The following is a 16,732-nucleotide window of genomic DNA, read 5'->3' on the forward strand; positions in this document are numbered from 1 at the left end:
CTGTGAAAATTATTTTCTCACGGAGGGGGCTAAAAGATCTCTCCCAAAGTCACTCCAAAGCACCTGAGGTTCAGCTTCTCCAAGCACGTTAGCTGAGACAAACACAAGTGACAGGTCCGCTCAGGGCACGCCGCTGACGGCAAGAAGCTTCTTAAGGTCAAACACAGTAAGCCCACTGTCTGGCTTTGGTGCGCTGGAAACCTACATAAGTCAGCACAAGCCTGCAAAATCCTCTTTTCTTATTTCCGCAGAGTCGCTGGCGTCATAGCAGAGGGACCGTATTTTGCACCCTTTCTCTCTCATGCCACTCCGTACTGCAAGAAGGGCCAGCAATGTAATTTCCAACAGGCACAAATTCTTCTCGAAATTAGCGGCCTGCCTGCAGGTCTGCACTTTTAGGGTCTGTATCCTGTAATATTAAACCAGTCTGAAATATCTGGGTAAAAGCTATGCTGTTTAAGACAAGATTGGGGTTTCTTTTGCCACTAGTGCTGCCAGCATATAAGCTGATGTCTTTTTCTCTCTTGAAAAGCATGTAAATTGTATACAAATAGAGCCACTAATGGAAAGGAAAACACTGCGAATCAGACGAAGAACATATCAATTAATCCCTGGGATGCACATGAGGCGATCAATTTTCCCAAATCCCAAATCAATTTAAAAAAAAAAAAAAAGATAAAGAAAAAACATTTAAATTTCCATTCCTTTAGAAAGATGGGAATGGGAGGATGAGAGGGGAGCTGGTGTGCCAATCCTTCTCACTGTCTGTCTTCACTCTGCTCCTAAACTACTAAATGTGTGCTAACTGGCAAAAATTATGAAAAATGTATTCCGTGTCAGGGCAAAACCTGAAGTTTCAGATTAAAATGTCTAAAAAAATAAAAGAAGAGAAAAAGAGAGGAAGAATGTAGAAAGGATTAGGAAACTTTTGGGTTTCAGTCTTACACATGCACGAGGTGCCTGCGCTGGGAAAAGAGGCAATGTTTCTCTTTCTGTGCCTTTTTGTGCACTGATGGAAGTGATGTCCTACAGCATTTCAAGTCATTTATTGAAGTTGGTGGTGGTAGTGGGAATGTTGTTAAGGGAAGTAAAAAAAGCAATGTCCATTCGAAGCTTGTCTGTGAACTTTGCATGAACCGCCAGGAATAATGTAGTGTGATGACAAGCCAGTTATACCTTCCACTAAATTTGCTGTCTGGAATGAACTGAAATAGTGTTTGGTTTGTGTAATTACGTCCATCTATCTTTATATTCCAGCGGCATATCGCAAATTGAAAATACTAAAAATTGACTGTTGGTTCTGATATTTAATGATTGCCAAAGACAAGACGATGATTTATTGGTTACTTACCGATGTGACACATTTGCATCTTATTAGACGGAGATTACTATTCCTTAAAATGCGGACGAGGCCTGATCATGTCTGATGGATTGATTTGATTTGCAAATGTAATCAAACTAATAAGAGGGAAAAAATGAGCAATAATGCCTTGTTTTTCAACTGGCAATCACTCCCCTGCCAACAACGCTGATATCCCTGACTAAGCAGCCTTCACACAGTCTTCCTGTCTCCTCAAATAAACAAAGGGATGCAAAGAGCTTGATAAGAGGATAACGAGCCAAGTATGGATGTAACATGGAGCCTGTACCTCAGCACTGTACAAATGTATCAATGGGAGTACCAGGACAGGACTTGCTGTGCCTTCAATCCTTGAAAAGCAGTGAGCAAAAAGCCGAAGAGCAAAACTCAATGAGAAGGAAAAGCCTTTAGTGACTGAGGGGGGAAAAAAAACTTCCTAAGAAAATAAAAGTGGTTTGCATTTAGGGAACCCCAGGAGAACACTCTTCACCAATAGAAAAGTTACAGGATAAATACCTGGAATTCCTCAACCTGACAGGAAGTTAATTGGGAAGTGTATTTTAGACAATATGATTCAAGCAATTGGAATCACTGTCTGCAGCCACAGCATCAGAGAACCTATTTCCAGAGGCATGCTCGATAGTCTTTTAAAATCCTCCCAAGCATTAAATGCAGGCTTTCTGTAGATTTTTATCTGCGCCATATTGATAACATAAACAGTTAAATAATATATTCCACGATAAACATTCTATCATTCTGCCCAGATGCTGATGTTTCCATAAGGGCTGAAATATGGTTCCAGATAAGAGCAGACTCTGATTCTGCGTACAGGAAATGACCCTAATTTTCCACAGTAGGATTCTCTTCCTTGCTAATAATAATAATAATGATAATAATAAAAGAAAACAACAGACCATTTGTGCAAGGAATTGCACTAAGTCCCCCTCCTCCATTCAAACAAAAGTGGTAAGTCAAGCAGAAGGTAAGTAATAAAGCTGTGAGGTCCACACAGGTTTCAGATTCTGACCTGTATATTTAGGGACTGATCCAAAGGCCGGTGAAATCAAGGCAAGCCTTTCTATTGGCCTAAATGGATTTTCATATAGAGCTCTACGAAAGAGGGAGGTTCAAGTGTGAGCACTGACAGCTGAGGATGCGAACCTACAAATATTTGGGAACACAGAGAACTCTGCACAATGGAAGTGTCTGTGTAAATAATCTGATTGTACCACTTAAATATTTTCCAGACTGAGTGCTAATTTGCCTCACTAAGAGATATCCGATAATGTAAAAATAAAAAACCCCAGCCAAACTTGCTTTAGGGAACAGCTATTACGAAGCGTCAGGTTAAAACCAAAGTTGAATATATAGCTCCAATTACCATGCTCAAAGACCTCAAAATATTTTCATAATTTAAAGTTTTACAGCTCATGTAATTTATACTTATTTTAACAGTGGAAAAGCATCCCGGTCAAATTCCAATTAAATAATTACATTTTGCCTACCTAAAATTCTCACTGCATTTTTAATTGGATAGGACACACTTCACTGCTTCTTCTAAATTGTTTAGTGTTGCCATTCAGTATATAAATAGCTACCACTTTCTGCCACGCAGACGGTACACTTGTCCAGAGCAACTGATGGCAAATTCTCGCTCACCTGTGTTGGCTGCAGCAGTGGAACTCGGGAGACCCACAGCAGCCTGTGTTCCGATCTCCCCCTGTCATAAGGTCTTTCTTGGCGTATTTTTTGCCACCATGCAGGTTCTCTGAAAGACTGTATGTTCATCACCGATGCTGGCTGATGATGGTTATGAGTATGCAAATACTCCCTTGTCAACACCCTCTTCGTCTCCTGAAATGCCCACCGAAGCCTCTTGTCAGACACTGCCCTCTGTGGGTCTATGATACTAATGGGATTACCCTGCACAGCGTGTGCACTACTCATCCCCAACTCCACCTGCCTTCCCTGCCTAACACCTTTCTGAAGCACCCTGTTTCCCAGTGGACTTTTGATTACACTGACCACAGTGTGCTTCACATACGAGGATTACAGTACACAGTAAGTTACTCATCATCATTGAAGTGCTTAGGTGCAACCCTGTGATCACTGTGAACTCCAAATTTGTGTTGAATATATTACACAAAGCGTTCAGCACAAGTCATTAACAGTGTCTGGGAAACGTTCCGTAACTCAAAAGACAAAAAACCTCTTCGAAATAGATGCCTACCAATTTCACTGAATGAAGATCATCTGGAACTCACAATCATATTGCATATTAAATCTGTAGCTGAAGATTCACTGACACTAAGCAATGGGCTCCTGAATCTACACAACAGTTAACATTATCTTGGGGAAACTTTAAAGTAGCAAAAAAGCGAAGAATGGATCACCGAGTAGAATGGCTTTCTACCAGAGAGTGATATGGGGAAGGACTCAAAAGTTCTTCTCAGTGCAAGTGCAGTTAATTCATGAAAGACACAAGGGTCACGGTAACTTCCATATGCTTGAATCATAGCAAGTTCGGAGTCTAATGCCTTTTCATTAAGGCAGGCACAATGCTGTAGCATGGTTACAAGAAAATCTCTGGCTAGAAATACACCCTGCACGCTGCAAATGTCATGATATATTTATGCCTGTAAGTGCAGCTTCTTCTTTGAACAAACATATGAAGAGCAGCCGTTACATTAGCTGAACTGTTCCCTCTTATCTCTCCAACAGCTAGATGCACACGTACTGCAGATTTGCCCCCACCTCTTCTCCACCCTCATCACAACTCTCTGCCATTGCGTTCTCATGCGTAACATGTCGGCACCTGTAAGTTAGCTGACTCTACTTTTCAAGTGCCATTTCCACTGAACTTGCAGCCTTCTGTGTCTGTAGTTGGATGTCATTTCAATATTTGATTTCATCTCAACTGTTAATGCAGCTGATTAAAACTGATGGTGCACAACATGGCAGATAAAAACATCTTGGGGAAAAGGTTCAGTGCTATACTGTGAAATTTCCACTTGTCTATAATATGTTCCTCAGGAGTTTGGACTGGAAAATCCCTTGGGCAGACCAACATACTGTCAGAGAACTTTATCTTTATAGAACATCTTTTCAAATGAAAGGAAGGTTCCATGTTTTTTTCTCGCAAGGAAAATTACCCAAGAATTCCTGCTTGCTATACAGTATTAAACTTGGAGACAATTAATTAAAATAACATGGAAAACCAACCTAAAAGTTACAGCCAAGTAAGTGTTCAATCTAAGTAATTAAATACAGGAGCATTCAGTATCTGCTTTCTTTTGATTCTGTCTCCCCAGTGTTTCCTGGGATTCGATCTCTACACATATGTGTGTATGTATATATATGCATGTGTGTGCACATAGATTCAGCATTGCGCAATAAAAAAGGCTTACTAGCTGTGAAAACATGAGTTTCATAAAGCTCTTGTATGACCCAGCTGATGCAGAAGGCGATTACTGCAGACTCATTTTTAAAAACTGCTGATTCTGTTAGCAGGCTGGATCGAGCCTTGCCATTACAATCCAGGTGCTCCTCTGCTATCCCTATACTATATATAACCAGGCTCAGGTCACCATGTGCCCTGCCAGAAACGTGCTGACTGGCTAAGGGGGCCTTGCAATTCAGGTAATTAATCCTATTCTAATGTAGGTTAAGCAGGTGTGAAGCCAAACTCATCCAGAGAGAAAGTAGAGGCATCCTTAGAATTATAGGATTTAACTGGTCTCAGCTGACTTTAGGAAACTAGACCATCCTGTGTCGCCGACCCAGCCATACAGGTGGAGACCTGTCTGCTCTAAATCCAGTCTGAGCAACTGGCTCTTCCCCGCACGCCCCCACCTCCCCTGGGACTCACAGTGTCAACAGATTCGACTGAAAAGCTGTTCTGGGTGGGGAAGAAAAGAGCAAAGTAAATATATTTTTGCTGGAGGCTAAGTTAGATGAGTGAGTCACCTGTTGTAGTTCAAATGGACTGAAATGGTTACCATAAGAGGGCTATGTCGTTCTCATTTCACTTCTGCACGCCCAGCATCTGCTATGGTCCTTTCACAAGCCAATTTAAATGACATGTAACATTCATGATCTTATTTCCAACAAAGCCTTCAGGAATTTTAAAACTGCCAAAAAAATCTCTTTGTTTGGATGTTCTTTACATTCTGAATCTGGTTGAAAAAAAGCCTTATTCTTCTAGAGGAGTCCTGTAAATACAGAAGTGATACGCAAATGAACATAAATGATAGGCTCAATTCTGCAGCATTTGTCTTTTCTGCAAATTCTTCACCGAAGGAATAATGTCAAGATTTGTTCCAACTTTCTTACTGCGCTTGTGAGCAAGGCACCTTCCTTGGTCCTGGCCATGCATTACCTGTAGAAGTTGGTCATCCTTCAGCTATCAGTTGTACAGTCAGGGAAAGTTTGCAAAAAGACACCCTCTCAAGGCGTATTTCGGAAGTTTACATTCTTGCATACAGTACGCTCTTAACTGGCACTCTTTTAATATGGCTGTCAGTTGAACTAAATGATACGGGGTGGCAGTGGAATGACTTTAAAGAGGACACGCCTGAAAATCTGATGCGCCCAGCTATCTCCTGCATGGCACTCCAGATGCTGTCCCGCTTGCAAAAGGCCATTATTGCTGAAGTCTCAGATTCAGCTTGCTTACAAAAAAAAAAAAAAAAAAAAAAAGAATGAACACTACAGTAAAATTAAAAAGGTTAAGATACATTTAGACTTCCCACCCTCTGGTAATAAGATTCATTCCTTGTTGGCTCAGAAGAAGGAAAACTGTTACTGAGTCATCTGCAATTTACACAGACCTAATCTAGTAAACCCGTTTGTCACACAAGAAGGGGGTACAAAGGTGAGTATTGTTGTCCTCTAAGTAGAAATGCTCGCTTAAAGCTCAATTCTGCACATTGCTGCAGAGTCCTGTGCTGGTGAGTACACGCAGGGGACAAAGAAAACCCTCAGCTCCCACTGAGATACTGACGGCTGACGGGGGTTTATCCCTCTGGGGCCAGATCCTTACACAACAGAGGCTGGCACAGCACATTTGACTTGTACACCCATGACAACTCATCCTACCAAAGGCTCTTGGTCTGTCTCTATAGATTAACAGGGTAACTACCACATATATATATTTTTTTTATGAATTCTCATTGTAATGTCTGATCACTGAATAAAACCAATCTCCTATGTTTTTATATTGTGTCTTCTTACACCCCCCCTCAAAAATCTCCTTATGTGCTAATGGAACAGATTTATTCTTTCTTTCTTTCTCCTCTCCTTTATTCTATTGAGCATCACATTCAAACGCTTTTAAATATGCAACAGTACATTTTTGGCCTCATGGTTCTCCAGTAATACCATGTTTGCAAGGAAGGAAGCAGGCTGTATCTGCCAGTCTACAAGTCGTCCAAGGTAATACAACACTCCTAATTTTGCTAGAAGAATAACAGGGAATTGCTGCTACATCTTTTTATACTCTTGCATTTAAGAATCAAATAATAGCCATTTTTGTTTACAGAAAGAAAATGAAAAGCACTGGCATTCATTACTGTTGATTTGCTCTCTTTTTATTAATCATTTCTTATTTTAAAGGGCCACAGGAGTGAACAACATAATGCAATGGTAGGAAGATATTTACCAATTTAGCACCTCATTATAAAACTACTCAGAAACCTCTTTGTCTCTCGTTTAACATAATAATTATTAGTGGCAACAAAAGTGGATCCCACACTTGCACCATGATTAGCAAGTGATGAATTTGGGTTGAATATATTGCATTTTGCTAAGTAAACCCTATTATATCCCAGATCCTTAGTCTAAAAAACATCTAATTTTAAGAAAATAATTTCCACTCCTGTTTAAATGCGTGTTTCCAAATTAACCAGCGATATTCTATAGAAAACTGCCTCTTTTATGCTTGAAGTCTCCAGCTGCCACACAATTTATATCTCTTTCCTCCCCTCTTTGTTTTTCAGCCATTTTCCCTGAATGTCAAAGTCAATTTAGTGCATTTCACTTTGCTGAATAAATCAGAGGCGAAATCCTTGCTAAAAGTGAAAATTTGATTTGCTAAAAGGAGCTTAGGGCAACTATTAATCAATATATCCAGAGTGTCAAAGCTAAGGCCATGATAGACATGCATTCATTTGGAGATTGGTTGAGGCAGATAAAGGGGGACACTAGGAAAAAAAAAAAAAAAAAAGTGCAACAGCCAGACAGTGTAGTGTGTATGTTGGGGGCATGGGCGGAGGGAGAGAACTGTTTAAAAAACAAAAAACCAAACCAAAACAGGAGATGGTCACTTGGAAGGAAGAGGCAAGTACTTGTACATGAATGACAGGTGAACTTAATAGAGACATAAACTCAATGTTTAATTCTAATCTTCAGAGAAGGGGATGTTAATGGAGGATTTATATTTTTTGAAACCAAAACATAAGAATTTAGCCAAGTTCTTTTGCTACCTGTTAATTCCATTTTTTGGTTTTGTTTTGCTTTGGGTGCTGATTAATCTTAAACAAGTTTTTTCAACAAATGGCCAGGGATTTTAAAGTCAAAACTAGCAAGATTTCCAGGTGCTTTTTTTTCAGAGTCTTACTGTACATTTATTTTATATTCAAGTATAATTAACACGTGATCAAGATGTTTACATGCCTGGGATTATATTCTGCTTTTCCCCTCAGTTAATTTAAAGCTAGTAAAAAATGCCAGAAGTTACTATCCCGGAAACTTAAGTGCTCTTTTTACCCCAGGACATCTGTGTCTACCAGTACTAGAAACCTCCTCACCTCTGAACTGGAACCAGTCTGTTCTGATTAGCAGACATCTCTAGCTGCACATAAAGTCTACATTTTTGTACTGAAATCAGCTCAAGTTTTGCCACTGACTTCAGTAACAGATCCATCAAGAACAGTCTGCCATCATATCTCACATGGATATATTAAATAATTTTAAAATAAACAGACCTTTTACCACATGGCAGGTCCCTGTTTTGTTCTGAAAATGCTGAGAGACTGTGGACGTGTTTATCCATGCATTATCTTGGAAATCCTACCTCTTCCTCCCTGCCTTGCAAAATCCAGCTAACCTTCTCTGTCATACTATTTTCAAAAAATGAGAAGTAGTACAAAATGCCACCATTCCTAGCACTTCAAATGACAGACAGATGAACTGCTGGCATTTCAGGCACACTTCTACTCACAGAAGCTGGAATCAACACTGTGATCTAAACACTGGCAGTGTCGGGTCCATCCATGCTAATGCTCAAAAATAAAACCAACAGTCAGTTGCTGATTTCCCGTATCGTACCATTTAGTGACTGAGGCCAAGGAAGTCAGTAGTTTTTGAGAAACCTTTTGGCTGGAACTTGTAAGACCCAGGGAATGGTCTGCCTCAAATCATGTATGTCCCACAAGCTGTGCGTTCAAGAACATTTCCATCATAGGAAGAGCATGTCTGATTTCCCTAATTAAGTGCGTGTTTGTAGAAGGAGTTAAAAGAAGAGCAGATAGCAGGCTTTTGATAACCAGAAGGCAAAGAGAGCTTGCGAAGTGTCCAAGATAGCACACTGATAAAAGGCAGGACGCCCTGATTCCCCAGGAGGCTCAAGTTATTATTACTACAAACCTCTTAGCACAGCGCAATGCACACCCCATGCCATGTTACTTACATGAGCAGTAAACACCACATTTACAGGTCCACCTGCCTGTGGAGTGACAGGCACCCTGTGACAGGGGGCTCTAAGATAGCTGCAGGAACCCTCATGTTGTCTGAAATGGTCCTGAATTCAGCCAGCAGCGTAAGAGACTAGAGAAGGCCTCAAGCTCAGCAGAAACAACAAATTTTACAGCAGCAAGCGGCACGGTACAGACATACAGGAAGACATCTACTCCCCTTGCAAAGGGGGATAACAATCCAGAGAAGGATTTGGTCATGAACAGGATGCTGGCTGTAGCTACAACGTATGTGATTATACACAACAGGTAGTTGCAACATATGACTTCAGTCCATCTTCAAAGACCTACTGACATGAATACTACCACGAAGAATTTTTTCTCTGTCATTTAAACACATGCTGTATGTCCACTAAGATGTAGAAAACATAGACAACTACATGCATGAGAACAGGTACATATATACCTAATTCCTATCTACATGGACATACCATATATGTACGCTCTTATGGCTTCTTGAACAGCAGCTTTCCAAAACTGATTACGGTCAACTTTTTCTCTGTACTTTTACCTATGCGGGGTGGTATTTCTGAGACAGATGATGAGAAAAGGGCGTTTTAGAAATGACAGCTCTGCAGCAAATCACGTTCTTGTACAGTATTAGAATGTTAAACTACACCCCTGAGAGCTGCTTTGGAAAGGAAAGCTTAAATATTGTCCTCCACAAAGAGTATGCAGGAACAATAATGTTTCATAAAACATTAACACTAAAATATTCAAAACATTCTTGGATTGGTGCCTTCAAATCATGCTTGTTTTTTTTTAAAAAAAAACAGTACTAGCACTAGTGGTGGTATCAATTTCTAACTATTCCCTTTCTTGAAGACAGTTGCTGCTAGCAAAACGGAGACACAGCCAAAGACAAGCAGGCTTATTTTACTAAATAATGTAACTAGTTATTTTTGATGTATTAGTCTGATTTACTGTTTCCAAACAAATTTTTCATTTTAAGTGCAAAAAGTTGATTTCTATGGTCTGGATGATGTTTTTTCATGCATGCAAATTCTTTAGAGAACATTTTGTCTTCAGCTTCCTGTTATGCACATTTTTAAGAGCTTAATGTTTGCTGCCTCCACTTAATATGAAAGAACATTGCACATTTTTGCTGAATGTCAATGAGATAGTTACATTACAGCAATTGTGCCTAAACGACTCTGATTCTGTGACTAGGTATCAGCAGAATTCCACCTCGTACTGGAAAAGAGTTTAATAAATATAATGCAACCAATACAAAATGGAATCTGCCCAAAATAAAATGCAAAGGATAGGAAACTCCATCACCAATAAACACTGATTTAAGCAGGGCTCTCTTATTTAAAAGAGAAATAAAATAGAAAACTCTTGAGGGGGCTTCACAAATTTATTTAGAACTTATTTAGGTCAGTTAATTGGGGTTTTGTCTCATCAGGCAGGAGACAAAACAGGGTTTGGCCTCTCCCTAAGCACCTTCAGTATTTTACTAACGAAGTTACAGTACATCGGAATATTTTAATCTGACACAAAGAACAACAATAGATCTGACTGCTGGGTTGATAATCTTCTTATCACACCCTGTGAAACCTAGCTCTAATATTTGACTGAGCCTCCATTACTCGGCAACACATTCTAAAAGGCCAACAATGGAGAGAGAATGAAGTGGAGTGTGGAAGTACCTCCATATCTACATAAAAGAGATTAGAGGCGACAGCGTTCCATTTTACAGCTCAATCATATTGTGTTAGCATGCGCTTATCCGAGCGCGGATGAAATTGAAAGAGAAATAAAAAAGAGTCAGGCAGATAGGAACCAGAAAAGCGAGGCATGAGCAATTTCCAAGGATATAAAAGAATGCTAATGGCGGGGCCCTGTCATTCTTAAAAAGGGCTATTAGGGCACCATCATCTGTTCTTGTGCCCTTACGCTCCTCTAACTAAAGTCAAGCATTTCCTAATGCCATTGTGATCTTTTTCTTCTTCAGATAAGACATGGTCATGTTTCATAACAACACACTTTCCATTTATTTGATTTATAAATGCAAGGAGACTAATTCTATTTACTGATAAAGGCTTTCCATATATATTTTTCTTTCAATATTTCCTTTTGTAGACGGCATAGACTTTTTGTTCAATAAAAGCAACTATTGAAATATTTCCAATAGCACAAAAATACTAATGAATTTATAAAAGCAACTGAACTTTATATAATTTGAAAACATTTTTTAATCTATGACTGCAGTGGGAAATGGTTGGCCAGGGCAGAATGCTTATTGCATTGTTACCTTTTTATAGATAATTTCATTAAAAGACTGTCAGAATAGCCAAAACATTATTTTGGTTTCTTCCACAAAGACAAATTTAACTTTGAATTGCAACACTTTACAGGCAAGATCTTTATTAGTTATTAAGCACCTAATATATAAGGGCCTTTAATTATACTGAACCTTAAGAAATCACTATAGAAAAGAAAGATTTGCTGATTGCTGCTTTGCTGTGCTAGGCACAAATTCACTACTGGTATAATTAATCGATTCCAAGAGATTTACACCGAGGATTTACTTAGTCCGCTAAGCTACACTGAACTTTTATGCAATTTGCACCCTTTTTCTAACTCATCCTTTTTCCAATTCTGTTATGTTTCTGCCTACAGTAACATTTGTTAGCTTAGAAAACAGTCGGCTAGCACCAATCCAGGCTCTTCACCAAGCTGTTTTGTGCCAGACATCAGCTGAGCGTAGGCAGTCCAAGTTCAGCAATACTCCATCATTCAAAACCAAGATAGGAAAGCTCATCTCATTTGCCCTTTAGCATGTCAAGCCCTTTTGCATTTTGTTTTTTGTGATCAAATGCCTGACAATAAGCACAGATTTTATCAATGCCCTCTGTTACCAGAAGGCTTATAAAAAGATTGTCTCTATTTCCTGGTTTGGTTAGGGGTTTTCTTCTCACTCCTAAACACAGCCAGGTGAGTAAACTTACCTTAGTGTGGCTTTACCACGGCAGGTGTGTTTTGGAGTTTACCTTGTATAAAAGACTGCCTCATGGCAGGAATGTTCCTTTACTGGTTCAGATCGCAGACTCTAAATTTTCAAGGCCAGTTTACAGCATCCAATACCTTTCCCATGCTAACCAAAGCCATCATTTTAAAGGCTGCTCAGTCTCATCGCTCTGCTCTTCCTATCCCTCCAGCCAAATCAAAGGTACACAACATGATTCACAAATCAAACTGATAAAAGTTCCTCTGCAACTACTAAGAAGCATGACTTGACTTCTTTGAGAGCTACTCTGTTTTGGTTAAAGTGATCCAGGTATCTTCCAAAGATGAAACTCAAACTCACCTACTTAACTCCTTTTGACTTAATTTGGGGTGCTTTATTAGCAACCAGTGTAAGACAAAGTAGCTACTATAATATAGAGTGATGTTTAAATTAGTTTACAATTTGCTTGGGCTCATCTAGAACTGCTCTGAACAAAGCCATTCAGAAATGTCAGCTGTGTTCCTAACCACTGTAACAAATTGTTGCCTGAACGCTGCACACCTAATGACTTCAAATTAGCTTCACTGCAATATTGCCTGACAGTTCGTTACGACTGTTAGCAACATAGCTGGCGTATCATGACCAATAAATTGGTTTCAGTGTGGGCTGGGAAAGGGACTTCCATCAATTTGATTAAAGAAATTACTGTAGCATTCAAAGCATAAAGACAAACTAGTTTAAGGAGACAGAAATAAGTTAACTGTACCAGAAAAACATTGCTTGTGATACAAAAGCTTGTTTATAGACCATTTGTGGTGCAGAGAATGACTCAATTTCAAACACCTCACATACTCACTATTTTAGTCTGTAGGTTGTTGTCTCTCATCTGAAGCAAAATAATGCTCCATAAATGTACAAATTATTTTATTATTATTATTCTTTGTTAGCGTTCATATTTATCAAAGATGATCCAGAAGCATGTCCCAGTAGAACTGAAGCCTTGTGCACAAGGGAAAAAAAACCAAGACGACTCTTTCTATTTCTTTGCAATTTTTGTTGATACTAGAAATGGAATATATTTAACTTTGATCAACAAACAACTGACTGGACTGTTCATTCTACTAAAAGATATCCCAAAATCACATCTAAAACAAAGGTGATGTATTACTCAGAGAAATTAAAGGTTATCTGTTCTTATGCTCAGTAAGGTTCCACTATCAAAATTAGAAAACAAATGAGCTGGAGCTGATGAAAACACACCAACATGCTCATTCATCTGCTGGACTAGAAAAATACCTTAAGAAAGAAGAAAAAAAGCTGACCTTTTTTGTATGACTTTACCATTTGTGAAAGGTGACAGACTGAGAACCCTGGAGACTCTCTCTAAGTTTGTCTGCTAGCTCACAGAGTGAGGACAAATACCTCAGCGCTGGGCGGAAATGTTATCTGAACAAGTCACTAATGTTCTGAGAAACCACTTTTGCTGACCCCCACTTTTTTTGCTAACAAGAGTGCGTCAGCTTTTATAATATGAACACATTTATATGGTGTAGACCGCAATCCATGTCACGCAGAACAAGGAACTACTAAGCTGTAAGAAGAGATCTTTTGGTACAATTTAGTTCTTTCTACTGAATTGCTGGTACAATTCAGTTCTCACACTGGTTCACTCAATGAAGAGAACAATTCCTCTGTGCCATGCCAAAATATAACTGAATTTTTGCACCTCCTGTGGTCAGTATAAGATAGTGCTGCATTTATGTAATAGAGGAACCAGACTTACATTCAGCTGCCGCTGAATCAGATGAGTACAGAAGGGAGGACTTACACTACCAGGCTAATGCTGTAGATAGCAAGGTATGTTCATCTTAATAATACATGAAACAAATTCATTCACTAAGCAGCATGTAAAACTTATTAACACAGTAACAGTCATAGCAACAATACCACTATTTCCAAGGTAAGATATATTATCATCTAACCTATGTCCTTTGTGAATAATCTGGAGCCATAAGAAAACTTTATGCCTTGTAGTGAGAGAACAAATTGTATTTTTTACCAGAACAGAAGAAGCCATGCAATGATTTCTGCATGTCATCTATTTGCAATAAATACTGTATGTACCTGGAATATGCTTAGCCCATCCAATGATCACCACCAGTTCTCTGTCTGCCAGGTCACAAAGAGTGGTAAGTGCTTTGATGTCACTGTCTGGAACAGTGGGGTCAGGCATAGCATAGATCTTCTCTGGTTCAGCCACGAGCAAATGGGAGACAATCTTGTTATCTGTAAAAATGGTCCAGAACAGTACAAGATCACCAGTAGCATCATTCTACTTTTCAAACACATGGCTCATATTTCAAAGTGTACAAGAATTTTTCTTAAGAATTTGTCTTAAGATAGTAGACCTAATTAAACCCTATTGCAGCTTCATTGGCTTCTACAAGTGGTTACAGCACAAACAAATCTGATCCGTTAACAATGTTTATCAAGCTAGACAACAATGTTTATCAAGCTAGACATGTATGCTTTTAAGACAGTAAATTTAATGGAATGTAGGAATACACACATGATCACCTCTCTAAAACTGGAATATAAACACTGTAGAAAAAAATTCATTCATTATGATGTATTTTGGACTGTACAAATAGAAAAGTTTTGCCTTCCTTTGCTTACCTGCAACCCCTGCCTTGTCCCCAATAGCAGGTGTATTTTTTGAGCAAGGAACTACCACAAGCAATTAGTCAGTCAATGAAATCTTTGACTTCTGCTATTGATTCCAGCTACTGTTCTTTATTTTAGATGTCACTGTTGTCACAAAAATAGTCTCAGGACTTTCTCAGTGCTCATTATCCCACATATCTTACATTATGGGTATCCTGCCTGTACTCCTTGGGGCCCATGCTGTAAAAAAAGTGGGGTGTTGTCTTGTATTTGCTTTTCAGTGAAACACACAAATTCAGAATCATGTATAAGATTAGCTTCTTTAAGTATAAAAATAATGACCTCCTCTCATTTCCAGCTAGGAATAGTATTAAAATCAATGAGAATAAAGAGTGTAATACTAAGGAAAGTGTCAATAGATGCAGACTCTATCTCAGAAAACTGTTTTTGTGCAACGAATGATACTTTATCGTATTCACACACTGGTTATTTTTATCTATATAGCTTTCTCATTCATGTGTTTAATATTAACTTTTTCATCCAGATGACTTGTGAAATCTATTTGGAATAATCAGTTAAGTTATAAGGAAAAGTGAAGAGAAAAAAAAAAGTGTAGAAAAGCCTGGAATATGTACAATACAGTGTTGCTATTTTATATTCCCTAAGTAGGATAAACATAAAATGAACATTACATCCATGTGGAGGCACAATGGAAGTATCTCATCTCTATACAGGAACATGATTTGTTACTCTGAGAAGGCAGAAGTGAAAAATGGGAAAACAACTAATTCATTAAGCCTCCTAATACAGGATACATTAATATAGTTCTCAATATATTTACATTTTACTTTTCATGGTAGGTAAACCTTGTGACCTCAAATGCACCACCAGAATTTAAAGCCCAAATGGCACCCTTTGGTGAATTTACAAAAATCTGTTCCCCTCATTAGGATAAAGAGTTATGGGGCTTGATATAAAGGGGATTCCACTGCAAGAAGGTGCAAAGTGTTTCCCAACTGCAAATAAAACTGCCAGAATTAGTACCATTTTCCCCTTCCACATATAAGTCACAGGATGGACCACACTGTCCCCCTGTGGGGGAGCTGCAATGGAAGCTGATGGGGATGTGACTTGCCCAGGAGTACCAGAAAGGCTCCCTACCAGCCCATGACAGATTTCCATAAAATACTCACTTGATTCAGATTTCTGATACTTTACTGCTCTTTTGTGGCACAGACTCCTTGATTCTGATCTACTGTCTCTACAATTTTTGCCTTATTCCAAATTTCTGTGTCAGAAATTGTGATGTATGTTAGCCCTTCATAAAATAAGTGCAAGAGCCAACTGGAAACCATCACATCAAGTATGTTTTATTACAAGGGGATATATTCATGCTTTATATGAACTGCAGGAACTATGCCAACTGAGTAATTCTTGATCTCAATATTCTACTGATTATCAAACTGATTAATGAGGAATTCTATTCTTATTTAAAGATGACAGATGGTAGTTTTAACTTACGTTCAAAAACAGCCTTTGCACATAATTTCTTTTTGAAACAATCTTTTCATATCCTGTTTAATTTCACACAGAAAACAATCTTTTTGAGTGGGAAAAGATAACATTGCTTCTTTCCAAATCCCAATATTTTTACATGTATTGAAAAGCAGGACAAATAAATCAGGACTTCAATTTTCTGGTTTTTTAACCAGTGATAAATGAATTAAAAAGCACTCACACCCTCACGTTCTGGTTTTCCCCCTGCAAACAGAAGGAATGGCCAAAAAACCTCTTTCATTTTTTTATTAGGTTCCTCACCAATGGCTTTCTGTAGATGATTCAGGAATATTGTACATTGTGATCAGGATTCACAAAATCTCAAATCCTTTTTATTTTTGCAATCAACAAGATCTACAGGCAGGCCATTGGATTCCATGGTGAAGCTGGACAACACAGCAGAGACCAGAAGCAGGTGTAGGAAATATTCTCCAAACACCTGTTCTT

The 16,732-nt window shown here is 38.7% G+C and overlaps 1 protein-coding gene across 33 annotated transcripts in view; it reads right to left on the minus strand.

Moving 5' to 3' along the window:
• The window catches only part of ESRRG (estrogen related receptor gamma), a 406,664-nt gene that overhangs the window by 34,290 nt on the left and 355,642 nt on the right, over positions 1 to 16,732 (minus strand). For all 33 annotated transcript variants that reach the window (XM_055816313.1, XM_027788550.2, XM_055816307.1 and 30 more), the window contains one exon: positions 14,189 to 14,350. In XM_055816313.1, coding sequence (XP_055672288.1) covers positions 14,189 to 14,350 — 162 coding nt within the window. The remainder of the gene's footprint in view (positions 1 to 14,188; positions 14,351 to 16,732) is intronic.

The sequence above is a fragment of the Falco peregrinus genome, chromosome 11 (genome assembly GCF_023634155.1).
Source record: "Falco peregrinus isolate bFalPer1 chromosome 11, bFalPer1.pri, whole genome shotgun sequence".
NCBI classification, from domain to species: Eukaryota; Metazoa; Chordata; class Aves; order Falconiformes; family Falconidae; genus Falco; species Falco peregrinus.